The 18,694-nt window shown below is 36.7% G+C and overlaps 2 protein-coding genes across 2 annotated transcripts; one reads left to right on the forward strand and one right to left on the reverse strand.

The window, feature by feature from the left end:
- The first annotated feature begins 6,075 nt into the window (after positions 1-6,075).
- Positions 6,076-7,646, forward strand: LOC108566084 (protein atonal homolog 8). The gene is made up of 2 exons (XM_017925800.1): positions 6,076-6,611; positions 6,684-7,646. The coding sequence occupies exons 1-2, from the start codon at positions 6,575-6,577 to the stop codon at positions 7,430-7,432; spliced, it is 786 nt and encodes a 261-aa protein (XP_017781289.1). The 5' UTR covers positions 6,076-6,574; the 3' UTR covers positions 7,433-7,646.
- A 903-nt stretch (positions 7,647-8,549) lies between these two features.
- LOC108566086 (thyroid peroxidase-like) lies at positions 8,550-17,783 on the reverse strand. Its single transcript, XM_017925803.1, has 8 exons — positions 17,664-17,783; positions 14,585-14,803; positions 13,688-13,929; positions 13,500-13,626; positions 12,001-12,457; positions 11,233-11,938; positions 9,025-11,173; positions 8,550-8,968 (listed from the first exon to the last, which is right to left on the reverse strand). The coding sequence occupies exons 3-8, from the start codon at positions 13,779-13,781 to the stop codon at positions 8,824-8,826; spliced, it is 3,678 nt and encodes a 1,225-aa protein (XP_017781292.1). The 5' UTR covers positions 13,782-13,929; positions 14,585-14,803; positions 17,664-17,783; the 3' UTR covers positions 8,550-8,823.
- Positions 17,784-18,694: the final 911 nt, after the last annotated feature.

The following is an 18,694-nucleotide window of genomic DNA, read 5'->3' on the forward strand; positions in this document are numbered from 1 at the left end:
ACATACGTTACTAATTGCAACTTATAATTTGCAGTTAATATTTTCATCAATCAATGATTATAAAACTTAATTAACAAAAATAAATTTTAAATAATTATGAATAAAGTTAAGAAAAATACTTAACACTATATAATATATGACTAGGTAGTCATTAAGAAAATAATAAGAGTTACAAGTTTTTTTTTCTTATATCTTCTTTTAACAATAGAATATTAAAATTTCACTACCTTTTTTTACATAACGCAACATTTTTCACATACGTTACTAATTGCAACTTATAATTTGTAGTTAATATTTCCATCAATCACTGATTAATAAATTTAATTAACAAAAACAAATCTTAAAGCCCGTAAATAATTATGAATAAAGTTAAGAAAAATACTTAACACTATATAATATATGACTAGGTAATATATAAATATTACCTAGTTATAGTCATTAAGAAAATAATAAGAGTTACAAGTTTTTTTTTCTTATATCTTCTTTTAACAATAGAATATTAAAATTTTACTACCTTTTTTTTACATAACGCAACATTTTTCACATACGTTACTAATTGCAACTTATAATTTGCAGTTAATATTTCCATCAATCACTGATTATAAAACTTAATTAACAAAAACAAATATTAAAGCACGTAAATAATTATGAATAAAGTTAAGAAAAATACTTAACACTATATAATATATGACTAGTCATTAAGAAAATAATAAGAGTTACAAGTTTTTTTTTCTTATCTCTTCTTTTAACAATAGAATATTAAAATTTCACTACCTTTTTTTTACATAACGCAACATTTTTCACATACGTTACTAATTGCAACTTATAATTTGCAGTTAATATTTCCATCAATCACTGATTAAAAAACTTAATTAACAAAAACAAATCTCAAAGCACGTAAATAATTATGAATAAAGTTAAGAAAAATACTTAACACTATATAATATATGACTAGGTAATATCTATATATTACCTTAGTTATAGTCATTAAGAAAATAATAAGAGTTACAAGTTTTTTTTTTCTTATCTCTTCTTTTAACAATAGAATATTAAAATTTCACTACCTTTTTTTACATAACGTAACATTTTTCACATACGTTACTAATTGCAACTAATAATTTGCAGTTAATATTTCCATCAATCACTGATTATAAAACTTAATTAACAAAAACAAATCTTAAAGCACGTAAATAATTATGAATAAAGTTAAGAAAAATACTTAACACTATATAATATATGACTAGGTAATATATAGATATTACCTAGTTATAGTCATTAAGAAAATAATAAGAGTTACAAGTTTGTTTTTTTTCTTATCTCTTCTTTTAACAATAGAATATTAAAATTTCACTACCTTTTTTCACATATGATACTAATTGCAACTTATAATTTGCAGTTAATATTTCCATCAATCAATGATTATAAAACTTAATTAACAAAAATCAATCTTAAAGCACGTAAATAATTATGAATAAAGTTAAGAAAAATACTTAACACTATATAATATATGACTAGGTAATATATAGATATTACCTAGTTATAGTCATTAAGAAAATAATAAGAGTTACAAGTTTTTTTTCTTATCTCTTCTTTTAACAATAGAATATTAAAATTTCACTATCTTTTTTTCACATATGTTACTAATTGCAACTTATAATTTGCAGTTAATATTTCCATCAATCACTGATTATAAAACTTAATTAACAAAAACAAATCATAAAGCACGTAAATAATTATGAATAAAGTTAAGAAAAACACTTATAAATTATTTCGGAATTGTAAACCTTTTAAAACTGTTGTTTAATTGCTTATTGCTAAATAATTGCCTCCTTCGTAATTCATGTTCAATTCGAATATGAATAATTGCATACATAATAAACAATGAACAACAGATAATTGTTGATTTAATAACATAGCGAATTGTTACGATGAAGAAAAAAAAAAACGAAAGTGAATTGTGATAACAATGCAGCGAGTGGATAATTATTGTTTTTTTTTTTAATTATTGCAGCGTCGAACTTTCTTTTTCGATTTGCATTTTTTGTCGAGACGACTGTCGCCCGTCGACGTTCACATCGTCGTCATAGTCGTCCTGTCCTGTCACATGAATGTGAGTGGAATGTATGTGTTGTTTGTTGGAATGCCGCTAAAATCAGACATCTGGCGACAACGGGAAATTAACATAATAAGCCTGCTGTTGGTGCCTGTTGAAACGAACTCACACATACACACACATAACACTTATACGTATACATAATACACATGCAAACAGGCAGAGAGAAACACAGAGGCAGGCAGACAGACACATGCAAACTGTTTCGATTCTGCCTGTTTTTAAAGTCGATGATGCATTTATTCCCATCCATCATCATAGCCGATACGGACTTCTTCGGTATAATAAGAGGGCAAAAGGTGGGAGCGAAGGAAGGAAGTGCGACCAGAAGGTAAATTTTGGACACCTGCGGTCGTTTCTTTCCGGAAGCGCGTGTAAATTCGCGGCCGCATCTGGACGAAATTGGACAGGTGGACCCCGCAGGTTGCTTTCAGCTCATCTTGTTATAAAATTATCAAAAAACGAAGAGTTTACGTTTATTTGTTTAAATTTAAAAAAATGAATGAAAAGAAAACAATGTAATTAGGATTTCTTTACCAGACATAAATCAATGTTGAAATTATAAATTATAAAGATGTAAGTTTCGTAGATTTTTATCAAAATGAATTTACAAAGAAAACTTGCTTGAGAGTTGGTATAAATTACTAAGAAAGTTAAAGTATGAAATGAAGTTGAAGGAATTCAAATTTCGTTTCTTTGTTTCTTTAAAAAGTAAATGAAAAGAAAGCAATATAATCAGGAGGTAGAAATTATGAATATTATAGATGTAAGAGGGAAATTTAGTAGATATTTATCAAAATTAATTTATAAAGAAAACTTTCTTGAGAGTTGGTATAAATTACTAAGAAAGTTAAAGTATGAAATGAAGTTGAAAGAATTCAAATTTCGTTTCTTTGTTTCTTTTAAAAAGTAAATGAAAAGAAAGCAATATAATCAGGAGGTAGAAATTATGAATATTATAGATGTAAGAGGGAAATTTCGTAGATATTTATCAAAATTAATTTATAAAGAAAACTTGCTTGAGAGTTGGTATAAATTACTAGGAAAGTTAAAGTATGAAATGAAGTTGAAGGAATTCAAATTTCATTTCTTTGTTTCTTTTAAAAAGTAAATGAAATAAAAAAGCAATATAATCAGGATGTAGAAAATATGAATATTGTAGATGTAAGAGGGAAATTTCGTAGATATTTATCAAAATGAATTTATAAAGAAAACTTGCTTGAGAGTTGGTATAAATTACCAGGAAAGTTAAAGTATGAAACGAAGTTAAAGGAATTCAAGACATAAATAGAGTATATAGACAGTTTAAAGGATAAAAGCTGCAGAAGGAGACGAACGTACAGAATTTCGTTTGTTTGTTTCTTCTTAAAAAAAAAGAAAGAATTGAAAAGAAAGTTGAAGGAATGGCGACTGGATCGAAGCAATAGAGGTGTGCATGTATGCTGGATTCCGTGGTTCCGTTGCTGGTGTGCGCTTTGTGGCTTGGCCGATCGGTCGGTTGGTTGGTTGGATGTCGGACGCAAATCAACATCTGGCGCCAGCCGGACGCACAACTCTTATATGGTCAGACGGCACCAGACCATCATCATTCCCATCCACTCGCATGAACCCAGCCGTCGTCATCATCCCAGCAGCAAGCAAGAGGGATTTGCTTTTTCCTCTCTTCCCCAGTTCGCAGCTCATCCTCAGCAAACACGAAACGGCGAGCGAAAAGAACGAACGAACCCCTCCGTTTCGGGAAAAAAATCCACCTGCTAAACATTACACCACTGCTGCATGGATCCGGCGCAGATGGCATCTGGTATTATTGGTGTCCTCCATCTGGTCGCTTCTCTCCTTCTTCCACTCTCCCCCTTTCTCATCGTACATTATATACGTACGCATACATACACACGCATCATTATATTTAGGAAAGCCCGAGATAGCAAGGAAGCGTCGAGAGAATTGTTGTGACCATCTGGTCAGGCATCAAAAGAAAACAGGCCAGACCCAAACAGACCAGACAGACCGACAGTCAGAACGCAAGGATTATTTATGGCGCGGCTTTGGCGCCGCTCGGACACGGTCACTGCATCCACACTGATCCAACACACACTCACATTCACACACACAATCACAAGTATCATCCACATACGCGCACACACACACTCAAACAGAGAGCAAGAAACAATTCCCACCGCGTTTATTGGACGCTCTAAGTTATTACAGTCAGCTTACTCAGCAGCATTACTTCGAATGCACAATGTATCAACTTACTATCTATCTTATCCTGCAGCAACTTAATCAAGGCAGAATGATGTAACTGCAGACCGCAACAAATAAACGAACTCGAGAGAGCGAGAGAGAAAGAGATTTCCGTGTTTGAGATTCGAAAATAATTACAATCTAAGTACGACAATTGAAACGATCAATTCGTTCCCCTTACTCACCGCATCCAAACACATCCAACATACATAAATATCATCCGCATTCCCATAAACAACGCAAGAAACATATTTATTTTCTTTACCGCATTCTCTTAACGTTAACTTATAGTTAGATTACTCACAACATCGACTCACACACACAAAAATCAATAATATACATTTAATTCTTTTAATCTAAATCACTTAATTTGTTGTTAATGAATTAACATATATTACAAATGTAAATTTAAACAAGAAAAGATAATATACAATAAGAATGTAAGACAAAATTGAAATGTGCGAGTCCTTTGTTATTACTGAATCTAATTCGAACACACAGACACACACACACCTGTCCGACTGTGCCGAGCAGATGGAATTTTCGAAGAAGATACAGGTGCGACATGAGAGGGGTTGAGAATTTTTGTAAAGTGAAGAAGAGAGGAGAAGAAGAACGGTTGGTGCTACTACTATATTACCTTTTTGCTCTCCATCTCTCATCCAAGTCCGTTGGGCTTTTGCAAACGAAACCGAAACGCACCTGTTTCATCCGAACTGGAAAGTGTTTGGGTTTTTTTTTTATTATTATTATATTGTAAAGGGAATTTCTTTTAGGGCTTAGGTATAAAATGTCGAGGACCGTCGAGAGGTTTGTACTTGAGAAATTACGACACTCCGCAATTGTCCAACGACAATTGACTTTCTAGGTGTTAATCCCTTTTCCTCGGATTCCCAACTGTTTGCTGAAAAAGATAGTGATGCAGGTTTGACGGGTACTTGAACATTGGAGTATTGGATACTCTTCACTTTTATGATAGATTTATGATTTAAAGTTAATTTCTTCTTTTGCGACAACTTTTCTTCTTATAGACTTTTGTCATTAGTGTTCGGTATTAATCCAATCAAAAAGAATATTTATTAATGATAATCAATTAAGAATCGCTTTAATCTTACAAATTAAACTAAATCTATTTGTATTTCAAAGTTTATCTATAATTAATTTGAATGTTAAAATTAAAAAACTTGTCGCGTTGTAGTGCTCTTATCAAGTAATTTAATTGGTAAAATTATACGTTATTGTTATCAGAAGTTTATTGTTATTAGTTTATAATGAAGCTATGGTTATCTTTAAGTATAAGGTTGTTTTAGTGGAGTTTTAAGTTTCGATTGTGCTGGTTTCGGAGATTTGAATGTGAAGTGCAAGAGCAGCAAGATCTGGCATTTCGTTCGTTTCTTTTTTATCTTTTCGATGGTCTATTTAAGAATTACCACACGGATACTTGACAGGTCCAAAATAGTTCCGGTTAGTTAGTTAAATGAAATCAGGTAGGAGAGTTGGTCGGTTCGCTCGCTCTGCAGCTCGTTTCGTTTTGTTGGATGTGTTGGATGGAGTGAGAGAGAGAAAGAGAGAAGAGGAGAGTCTGTGGGCGCACGAGAAAGAGTGAAAGAAGAAGTGGGATAGCAAGAGAAAGAGATAGGTAGGTTGGTTGGTTGGTTGGTTGGTTGGAAGGTGTTGTCGGCGGGTGGTGTATTGTGCAGCACCTGTGCCTGTGGCCGCATTCTTCACACCCATCGGAGGGCGGCGCGCGGCGCGGAGGGACGTCGAGACTGGCGCCAGTCCGACTCGGCGCCACCGCGACCATCCATCCATCCGTCCGTCCGACCAGGCCGATCTCGTCTTCCCATCTCTCTCCAACAGAAGCGGCAATCCGATACCTCCGTCTTCGTTCGTGCAGCTCGAGAGGCCAAACATTTGCCACCAACAAACAACAAGAACACAACGCGCTCAGACGCCGTCGCGACAGCATCCCCGAAATAACTTTCAACTCGCATCATAAAAGTCCGGACGGCCCTTCTTCTTGTTCGCTGCACCCGCATCTACTACAACTACTACTACCTAGTATCTAGTGGACAACATCCCTGTCTGCATCGAGTGGTGCCAATCGGTTATTGTGTAATTGTTTGTTCTTGTGACTGTTATTGTTGGTTTTATTTTTATTGTTTTATTGGGTGATTGTTGAAGTCAAGGAGCTAGCAATTCCTACAAAAACGGATTATGACGAATGGAAATCTAAGATCTATTTTCATTAAAGGTACGCAACATCAATCCACCCATTCACCACAACAATTATTTAACTTTCTTTTTCTTCTCTTTTTGGTATCAGGAAAAGGAATGGAAAGAACGACCCCGACGCCAGACATGTACATTATGTCATCAAGTCCGCACTCGCCTACCGACAGCAGCGAGGATTCGGTGGAAGTCAAGGTCGAAGCGATACTGGCGCGCTCCAAGAGGAAGTCCAACGAGCCGCGGAAGATCAGCGAGTGCGGTCCGCTGAAGAAGCGCATCTGCTTGAGGAACAGCGAGGAAGATGCGGCCACCGTCGTTACCCCGTTCAGACCATGGAACACGCAGCCTGCGGTCCACCAGTACTTCAGGCCGCCGTCGCCGATGCCTCAACCGGTGGACCTGAAGAAGGTCCCGTGCGAACCATCACCATCTGTTTCACTCGAAGATGCGCAGCCTCGAGTTCCCATCCATCCGGACCCTATGGACGCCGTCCAAGAAATGGAGAACGTCCTCTCCACCTCGATGGACAACTTCCCCAAGCTTCGGAAGGAGCAGAGGAACTACAAGAATATGACGCGAGAGCGTCGCATCGAAGCGAACGCACGGGAACGTACCAGGGTGCACACCATCAGCGCCGCCTTCGATACCCTCCGACGATCCGTACCCGCCTACTCTCATTCCCAGAAGCTCTCCAAGCTGAGCGTCCTCAGGATCGCGTGCAGCTACATCGAAAGCCTCGCGAACATCCTCGATGACTCACCGGAGACGTCGACCAGCATCCAGGCCGTCACCAACACGATACAGCGCGAAGGGAAAATCCGCAAAAAGAAAGACGACGACTGAACAAGTGCGCTGCTGCCTAGCAACAAACAATCACAAAAAGTGCCAAAAACTTTAAAGCAAAAAAAAACTGCCCGTTTCATAATCAAATTTTAACTAAATTCTCCCAAACAAACACATTAATTCGCCCAAAAAACTATACAAGCTTTAAAACTCTATAATATTTAAATTCAAATTTTTAAAATTGAACTATTTTGTAATGAATGTAATTCATTGATTAAAATTTATATGTTTATTGAAAAAGAAAAACAGAAGATGGCGCATTAGTATAAAGTGAAATATAAAATGGGGATTTGATTAACAAATATGAAACAGGTAACTGTGGATGTGTAAACGTGCAAACGGACACTAATAATTGTAAAGGAAATGAATCTTAGTACAAATATTTTTTTTTTATATAATTCATAACGAGATTTACATAGTGTTTTTTTTAATGTACATAAACAAATATTTATTACCAAGATCTAGTAGTTTTTATTGACTTTCGGAAAAAAAATTATTACGTAAAAATATACAAATTTCATTTGGAACTAAAAGAATGAAAGTAATTAGTCAGTCACCATCACTTTTTTTTTAGGTCGATAGACTATTGTTGATGAAAACCTTCTAATTAACTAATCGTATGCAATCAAACACGTTTGATTCCTTTTTTGAATTGTCACGTAACAGAAGCTTAAAAAGCATATGAAAAGGTCACATGATTATATTCGTGCACCTCCCAACTTGTTAATTGAAGGATCTTTTTAAACTTCACGTATTAACCACGTGTAGCAGAAACATTTTTGGGGTCACTGGCAAAACGTATATTTCAAATATCTTAGTATAGGCAACCAAATGTACATTAAACCTGTAACATACGGTTGCATATATTATGGAATTCTTGTTAATCATTATATAACAAGAATTGTATACTTCGTTTCATTAGAAAACTCGCAAAATATACTTTTTTTAAGAATATTATATTTTTTTTATTACTTGGTTGAAATCTTAAGATGAAAAGAGGAAATGAAAGATTGATTTAGAATAAATATAATATATTTTGAATGGAATAAATAAACGTATATATACACAATATACCAATGATATCTTCGATTTGGATTAAATAAATGATAGAGTGGGCAGCTTTCTTGTAGCCGGTTAATCGTACACTTTTCTCCTTCGAGAAAGTTTTAAGTCATCTTAAATTAAGCCTAGTTTAGGCGATGTCTTGAAATATCTTTGCGTCTGGTCGCACGTGCACCGTCGAAACTAGGCGTGTAAATAAATAAATAATAAGATTACGATATAAATATAGAATAAATACTAAGTCATAGGTAAATATGTACAGGTCAAATTGTCTGTCTAAAATTTCCGTTAGGTAATGTTTAAATTAATCTGTCTGTCTGTCGTGTAAATTAGGTCTTCTTGAATGTTGGTCTGTCCCAGAAAGCGCGTAAAGGTTTCGGTAATTCCCTGGCCGTGTCGGTCACCGTGCGATACATGGGGTTTAGGAATTTTGAGATTTCCGTGTCTTCATCGAACATAAGCCAATCTCCATTTCTGTAATTAAAGTTATTATTAGATTGTTGTAGCGTTTTGAAAATGTTATAGCTTACCTGCTCTCCCTTGGTATAACATCCACCAGCAGTTTATCAACATCATCTGATCTGTCTTGCGCGTTTGAATTCGTTTCGAGTTCTAAATCGCCTTCCTTCTGCTGGGCCGTGTTTATGAACTCCTCGCGATTACTCAGGTATTTGTTGCCTTGCACCGAGGAGATCTTCACGAACTTGCGCTCATCGTCGCCGGTCTCTTTATAATATTTATCGGTGTTCTGTAAATAGAGGTAACCGGGGATGCGGGTGACCTTCTCCACGTACGCCGAAGAGTACGAGGGTCGTTCAGTCGCCTCCCCGAAAAGGGCCAAATAACTCTGCGACGGTTTGTAAATGTAAGGTCTTTTCGACGTCGAAAACGGTCTGTTCTCGTACTTAATGTCGTCGTCATTGTAATAATAGTGGGTCGGTCGTTGCGTCACCTTGTCGTAATATTGGTATAAGGGTCTTTCAGTACTGTCATAGTCGTAGGGTCTGGGGTTGTCGTAAGTCGGTGGTCTTGGTCTCGGTCTGGGTCGTCTGGTCACGTCTTCGTAAGGTCTTTGCGTCGCGTAACTACTGAACTTTGTCGGGTATTCGTATAGCGAGTAGGGATCGGTTCTTTTGGTTGTGCTTTGCACAGGTTTGGGTCTCTTCGTCTGGTAATTCTGCACAGGCAAGTACTGGCTTTGCAGGATCTCGATGTGCGGTTTCTTGATGATTATATCAGTTTTTGGAGTGCTCGGGGATAAATATTGGATGTTGATGTTGACTTGATACTCGGGCGATCGAGGTCTTTCCGTTGTCTTCACCACGTTCTGGATGTACGTCACCTTTCGATTGGGTTTAGATATCGTCGGATGGAGCACGAAGAGATCATCGTCCGGGTAATAAGGTCGAGGTCTGTAATGGTAATTACTATTACCATACTTATCATCATTCAAATTCACAGTCGACGTGGTAATATTAGTAACCTTGATCTTCAAGGGATTATAAAAATCCGATGTTATTGGAGAAGACTTCTTTGTTGTTCTCCTCGTTGTCGTGACTCTCCTGGTAGGCTTCTTCTTCCGTTTCTTATTCTTTCTACCTTCTTCCTCCTCGTAATCATAATCGTAATCACTCAAACTCCTCTTAAACACCTTTTTATTAAAATCGAAGATCTGATTAATATCAACGTCTTTCCTCTTGATGTCACCCTTATTATCTTTCTCCACGCCTTTATTGGACGTGAAGAACAACACATCAAAATCTTCAGTCAATTGATCTTTCTTCTTACCACTTAAATCAAAATCGATTTTGTCGCTAACTTCGACAATCTGCAGCTTCTCCAGCGTCGTCGAGTTAAAGTTCAACTTGTTGTCAACGGTTTTATTCTTGCCGAAGTTCAGTTTATTGGTGAGGGTGACTTTCGCCTCTTTACCAAACTCCTCGATTTTAACTCTTATATTGTCTATTTTATCGTCGATCACGTTGGCACTGGTGAAATCAAACTGCCTTTCCGCCCAAGCCCTAATATCGAAGTTATCCAATTCTGGACTTTTACACGATAAACGCTCGTTCCTGAAGTTGTCCGAGGTGAGGAAAACGAACGGCTGAAGAGTTTGAACTTCGGGAAGCACGTGGCATAAAATGTGCGCGTAAGTTAAGCGTCTTATTTGCTGCAATTGTGCGGGAGTGAAGGAAGATTCGAAGTTACCGTTCTCGTACCAGAAGCGATCGCCTTTCCGGAAGTTGCTAAATTGTTGTGCTATGATACATGCAAAGGTTGGTCCTACAACTCCACCACGAACCGGCCTTTCGGCTAATCCCCCAGGGTACAAATCGATGTCTTCTACGTGCGTGTAAAGACTGCGAAATCTTTGGATCGTCTCGAAAGACATCAAAGCTTCGAGATCCTCCCAAGTGTCTACTGGTGTTAAGCCGCAGGGTTCCCTCCAAGAAGTGTAGGAAGGAACGCCGTGATCTCTACCTCTTTGTATGTTCAAAGCGGCCAAATCCATGCCGAAAGGTTGACCCGGTGATTGGAAGAGATGTTGAGTGAGCTCTCGCGCTATGAATTCGTCTCTGCGTTGCGAGGGTTGATTGGAGAAGCCCAAGATGACGCGATCCAAAGAGCCGAAGCTCCAGATGTTCTCCGGATTGGCTTGTTCGTTGTGGATCGTCACATCTGAAGATAAATTAACAATTTGAATTGTTGAAAAACTATTGATTAGGTGTTATAATTACTGTTGAAAATGGGTCTGTGAAGAGGGTCGCTGCGCACGTAAGAGTTCTGCACGAGGCTGTGACCAAATCTGAAGGCCGCCGCGCTGAAGGAATTAGCAGGAGATGGGTTTACTCTACCATCGTATCCGTTGTAGTAACCCTTCTGGAGTAAATCAAGATCGAACAATCGCATGACTTCTTCCCCAAGCAGCACAGGTAGAAACTCTTTGTAAGTGATCTGTTGGATGAGTGCGCCAACTATGCGTCGCGTCTCTTGGTAAATCTTCTCGTCGCTCCAATGGGGATTGAGTTGACCCAAAGCAGCGGCCAAACGGTTGTGGTACCTGAGGAAAACTGTGTGAAAAGCCGTGAGACCCGTCTGCTCTCCGGCTCGGGAATCTCCGCCTTTGAAGCATTGAGGAGACACGGCTCCCAATCTGCAGATTTCACCGCCCGGTGGATCCGGAGGATTCTGCACGTTCCTCGGTCTTCCGTATTGCAGCAGTCCACCTCTGAACAACCTCAGAGAATCAGCTTTCTGCGCGTCGCTTCCGTAAACAGTTGAAGCATCAATGTAACTGGTCACTTGATTAATCTGCTCCCTCCAACCAAGATGACAATCGATTCGTGAAGACGGTGCACTCCTGATGAACTCTATGCACCGAATACCGAACCTTCCCAAGAACCTATCATCTTCCGGCACCGCAATCGGCATGCAATCCGGATGCTTAACATTCAAAGTTAGTAAAAAAAAATATGTATAGAGTGGTTTTTGCAAAATAAAATTACCAGAAAGTCAGGTGGTAGAAAACCGGTGCCTCCTGGAGCGCAGCATCTCGGTATGGATCTGTTGAACGCTCTCGTTTGGGCTGTCGAGGTGACATCGTGATCGAGGAACTGACCCCACTGCATGAACATCATCGTCACCGTGCTCATCTCCACGTCTCGATCCCGATGCACGCGAATGCTGATCTCCCTCGGCGACGGCAATGGGAAACCGAGGAGCGAAGCTCGCGGACTTTGGACGCCATCCTCGTACTGCGGCAGAAGGAAGCGCTGCATCGGTAACATGGAAGCACCCTTCCAGGGTTCCGCTATATTGTTGCATGCCCCATCTGAAGTTCGGTACCGAAGAGAAGCCGGTGGACATCTCGGAAGACCGCGCAGAGGACACTGATCAGCGAAAACCGATGACCTCAGCAGCTCCACCGTCTCCGGGTTCTGCCTGCTTCGGCTGTCCGCAAATCTTCAAACCAGAAACAAAGAAAAAAAGTTAACAAAACAAATTTTAGAACCAATCAAGAAAATTTTAACACGAAATCGAAAGTTTTCAAAGAGGTCACAGCTTGAACAAGAAAGGACATGGAACAAATATAGAAATGAATGCATATTAGTTTTCATTCAATTGATACATAATTATTTCTATAATAATCAAAAAGAAAGTTTGCGGCAAGTGAAAATAAGTTTTCATTTTCAAACAGGTCTAAAGTGTATACAATTATTAAAAAAAAAGAAATGTTGTTGCACATGTCAATAAACATTTTAACCAAACCAATTTTATATTGATAATATTTGAATAATAATGCGCACAAAACTATCAACACGTTTCAATTAAATATATTTATATATTTTTTTGTAAACAAATATAAGAAATGAGTTGGAAACGAATGAAGAGGAAGATAATTAAGGATAATTACATTAATAAACAAAAAATACATCTAAATTTGATGACTTGCAGGATTTACCAAAGAAAAAGTATGTTAAGCCAGTTCTCATTCTTTTTTTTTTATGGTTTCCGAAACGAGTGACCGTAATAAAGCGGTCAAAAATCTTCGTTGACGGTAAACTAAGAGATTACCGTTGAATAGGCTTAATTTGATAAATTCGGATGATCTTTAAAGGGATTCCTAAAGACGAACGTGAAAGTAAGATGAGGAAATATGAATTGTTGTGATGCTGGAGAGAAAGTTCAAACGATTTCAAATGGATCTGGACCGATCCGATTTAATTGAGAGAGAAATATTTATATTATTGTTTTTACCTGATCCATCTGACTTGCGGAGTCGCGCACAAGAAGGACTGTGGGAAATGTCTATGCAGACCATAGCACTTATACGCGTCGCGCGAAAACTTTCCCTTACCTTTTGTGCGTGGATGCGAGCAGGTGGGATGATAGATAATGGTTAGAAATTACGGGGAGCAAAAGAATATAATTTCCCGATACTTTCTCGAGGAGGAAGAATTGAGTTTCTTTTACGTTTTTTTTTTTGTTTCGTTTTCATACTCACTTCTTGCGTAGCTTCAGAGAGGCCTGGACCGCCGCGTACCCGAACCTCGCCTGCATCTGGGCTCTGGGATTGGGAGCGCTGAACATGGCAACGCGCGCCGCAGGTTCGTTCTCGTTCAGGAATAGTCCTGAAGATAATGAAACAATCATCGTTAATTTGTTAATTAATTAAGTTTTTAGTAGATTTACCTAGGTTGTAGAGTTCGGGTTCTTTGACGTGGTGCAGGTCGTGCATCATCTGCAGCCCCTCGACGACGGCTTCGTCCACTTCCGCCTGGGGCATGCTCCAATCATCGTCGTCCAAAAGAATCCTATCCAAAGCATCGTCGTTCGTCGTTGTATTTACAGTCGTCTTCGTCAGTTGCGTAACCGTCGGTGTCGTCAGGGTGGAACCCACGAGGAGAACCACCGCGAATGCGCTGAATTGCGTTCTGAAAAACATACGAAAACTTGTTACGAAACACTTTCAAAAAAACGAAACAATAGTTTTTGCTAATGTTTCATCTCCCCAATAAGAAAGATTCTTCGATTACCTCAGAGACATCATCGAATCATCGCCCGTTTATTTTTTCGGCAACCGAAAAGTGTGTTTGCTTAAGTGTGTATTCGATGGGAGACGCGCGTTAACGGTAAAGTAGATGCTACGAATCGAAATAAAACCGAAGCACTGAACGGATTCGCCTCTCCTCGTCTTCTCGTCACCTCCAAAGAGGTATACAGTTATCCTTCGTGCTATAATATCCCAAAAAAAACACGAGAGAAGAACAAACAAAACGCGCACGAAGAAGTAGAGTGAGCCGAGAGTAATGAAGATAGAAGAAAAAAACACACAAACACACAGAGATCATCATCAGGAGACGAAAGCCCCGAAGTCATCGCGTTTTAATGACGGCCTGAGATATACATTACGATTTGCTTTATTTTTTTATTTCTTCTCTCGATGTTTGCACAAACAATTTTCGTGCTTTCACCGCGCGCGTTCTTGTGACTTTCACGGATTCGTGTCCTTGACGGAAATGGGTCGAAAATCTTCCGAATTTTATTTGCGGAGATCAGAGAAAGTCACGATGTTAAAGTTCGACTTACGTTATTGTTTTTAGATGCGTTTGTTCTCCCTGGCCGCCTTCTCCTCCTGCTTCAACCTGGTGATGGCTTGCACCGAGCCGAAGAGGACTTTCGCAGTCACCTGTACGCTTTTGGTCTTCCCCGACGAGGATTTCCCGCCGATCGGACCTGGATACGTGTTGTTGTTGGCGTCCCTCATCGTGCACGATTTGCAGTTCTCAGGCATGTTTCTCTCTCGATCTAGCGCAAAAAAGAACACATAGAAATACAGCACTCGAGTGAAGATTACACGCGTCCATTAGAAATCTTCCGAAGATCTCGGACCTCGTTTCCGGACGGTTTCTAATAGAAATCGCCAATGGTAAATACACTAATTAGAAGTGACGATGGATTTAATTGTTCCTCGTATTTCTAAACGCAACAAAAACAATGACATTTTAAACTTTAAAAGGCTTCACATTTCTCAACAACTACTTTAATTATAAATATTCATATTGCAGCCAACATTACAGAGCATAAATAATCAGTTATAACATTTACAATAATCGTGCAATTCCTAATAAAAATTGAACAAAAAATATCATTGTTGTCTTATATATTTCAAAAACTACATTAAAAACCAAAAGTTTAAAGCACGATTTCCCAAACTATGTTAATAGGTGTAGAATGAAATGTTTTTTGTTCTCATTTTTTTTTGGTTTATGTGTGCAAATTTCAGGATTTACCAAGTGTTACGTTGCAATAAAAGTTTTGGAAACCCTGGTTTAAAGTATGCAAATCGAATTGTAACACCAATGATTATGACATCATTTAATTTTTAACTATTTCAAAGGTTCAAAACATGTCTTCGGATTATTGCGATTTTCTCGATAATTATATTAGACAGATATTTATATCAATATGCATATAATTCCCAATTAATTAAGTTATAAAATGAGTATATTTTGTACATTGTGGCACATATGCACTATATATAATTTAATTGTTCCTCGTATTTCTAAACAATGACATTTTAAACTTTAAAAGGCTTCACATTTCACAACAACTACTTCAATTATAAATATTCATATTGCAGCCAACATTACAGAGCATAAATAATCAGTTATAACATTTACAATAATCGTGCAATTCCTAATAAAAATTGAACAAAAAATGTCATTATTGTCTTATATATTTCAAAAACTACATTAAAAAAAATGAAAAATCATAAGAAAACCAATACTTTAAAGCAGGGTTTCCCAAATTATGTTAATAGGTGTAACCTGGAATGAAATAATTACTAAATAAATAATGAATGTTTTTTGTTCTCATTTTTTTTTTTGGTTTATGTGTGCAAATTTCAGGATTTACCAAGTGTTACGTTGCAAAAAAAGTTTTGGAAACCCTGGTTTAAAGTATGCAAATCGAATTGTAACACCAATGATTATGACATCATTTATTTTTTAACTATTTCAAAGGTTCAAAACATGTCTTCGGATTATTGCGATTTTCTCGAAAATTATATTAGACAGATATTTATATCAATATGCATATAATTCCCAATTAATTAAGTTATAAAATGAGTATATTTTGTACATTGTGGCACATATGCACTATATATAATTTAATTGTTCCTCGTATTTCTAAACAATGACATATCAAACTTTAAAAGGCTTCACATTTCTCAACAACTACTTCAATTATAAATATTCATATTGCAGCCAACATTACTAAGCATAAATAATCAGTTATAACATTTACAATAATCGTGTATATCCTAATAAAAATTGAACAAAAAATATCATTATTGTCTTATATATTTCTAAAACTACATTAAAAAAATGAAAAATCATAAGAAAACCAATACTTTAAAGCAGGATTTCCCAAACTATGTTAATAGGTGTGGAATGAAATGTTTTTTGTTCTCATTTTTTTTTTTAATTTTTTGGTTTATGTGTGCAAATTTCAGGATTTACGAAGTGTTACGTTGCAAGAACAGTTTTGGAAACCCTGCTTTAAAGTATACAAATTGAATTGTAACACTTATGATTATGACATCATTTATTTTTTAACTATTTCAAAGCTTTAAAACATGTCTTCGGATTATTGCGATTTTCTCGATAATTATATTAGACAGATATTTATATCAATATGCATATAATTCCCAATTAATTAAGTTATAAAATGAGTATATTTTGTACATTGTGGCACATATGCACAATATATAATTTAAGGTCAAAGTTGATACAAATTTGTTTAACTATTTTAATTAAAAATTAGTATTGAGTATAAACCTCAATACGAATATACACGTACTTTAATAAAAAAAAACTATTTTTAATTAGTTTTCTTATGTTGCTATGGTAATTACTAAAATAATACTTCAATATTGCTACAAAGTTTGTTACGTTGCTAAGGACTCTTTTTAATTGTCATATTTTGACAATTCCCAAGAGAACACTTGATTTTTTTTTTGTAAAAGTTTAAATAATGAAAATTTGTTTCAATGACAAAAACTAAAATAATACAAGAATATATTAAAACAAATAAATTCTGTAATAGTAAAGTATTCTGTAATAGATTGTATGTAATTTGATATGAATGAAATTTGAAGCCTTTAAAAAAAAAAATTCAATTAGCATTTGTCCCTGATTATTTTTACATTAGAAATGTACAAATATTTCTTATTAACTCTAAAACTTTCAAACATAGAAAATTTGATTTAAAAAAAATGAAACACGTACGCATAACTAGATTCGTGCAAAAAATAATGACGCAGATATGTCAGAAAATTGGTATTCAAGTCGAATCAAAAAGAAAAAAAGTATATAGGATGAGTCTATAGATTTATTTAGCATTTGAAATGCAATTATTCACGAATCGGCACCAATTTTGGAATCGCATCTGGTCTATTTCCAAAAGTGAAAACGTAATAGTATTTTTTTTTTATAATTATGATGAAATAATGGATTCGTGTGAATAATTAGGAATTTGTAGTACAATAATTAAAAAATGAATGAAGCTGTATAACATTATATAATTAAATTGTTAACTAAGTGAAAAAAATAGTTATACTTTGGGTGATGTTTTTTTTTGGGTAAATTAAAGAAAATGTGCTTACCTGATTGAAAGAAATATAGAAGAAGAAAAAAAAAATGAGTTTGCTGAAGAGGATGTATCGATGATGATGGTTGTAACGAAACCGCGATGGTGATGAAACGATGGTCGGTCCGACACACTGACTGAGTGACTGACTTAGTGAATAATAATACAACACTCACACACAAACTACATACACATACACACACTCATACACAGAGAGTGTTGTGCTGCGGCCGAGCAAGTCGTGTTCTATGCCTGGCTAAACTCTCACCATTCAAAAGCAAATCGCACGTACGTATACGAACGTGGAAAATGGTCTCCTCTAAAACCGGAGAGGATGGAGCAGAGCAGAGTGAAAGGCGCCGGCACACGAACGCTCGGTCCATCCATCCACAAGCAAAGAAGATGAAGAAATCAAAAGAAAGAGATGTTTATAAACAAGAGCAACAGCAGCAGGCAGGATTTGTGAAGAAGAAAAAGAAGAAAAAAACAATCTAAATCAGAACTTTCACCCTTCTCGACCGCTCTTTCAGTGTCAGTGGGTTAAGAATGTTGTTGTAGTAGTAATAGCTCTTGGTGAACGATTCGATGCGAATTTGAAATCGGATTTGTTTTGGATTCACGGGAAACGAAAATCGTGCGCGTTGAAGAGGTTCGAAACCTCGAGGTTTACTTCTTCTCCGAGTCGAAAGATTGGCTCGTGCCAGTGTATGAGTTTGAGTGTGTGTATGAATGTCTGCATGTGTGTGGTGCGCGCGAGAGAGGTTTGACCTAGTGGAGCGACCTCATGGCCCGAATCGCTCACCCGCGACTTCTCACTCACTCACTCGCTCGCTCGCTCACGTTTACTCATTTCATTTACAAACGGAAACAAAACAACAACATCATCGACAGCAAAAAAAAATAAATTATATATGTATATAGTAACGAATATCGCCCACAATTTGATCAAATTTCTCGACGTTTCTATTTTCCATCCGATAATTAACGGTTCATTTTAGAAACCAACCGAAGAACTAAACTTTAAAAGCCAACGTCTTCCGTTTATTA

The sequence above is a fragment of the Nicrophorus vespilloides genome, unplaced genomic scaffold (genome assembly GCF_001412225.1).
Source record: "Nicrophorus vespilloides isolate i.1.1-1 unplaced genomic scaffold, Nicve_v1.0, whole genome shotgun sequence".
NCBI classification, from domain to species: Eukaryota; Metazoa; Arthropoda; class Insecta; order Coleoptera; family Silphidae; genus Nicrophorus; species Nicrophorus vespilloides.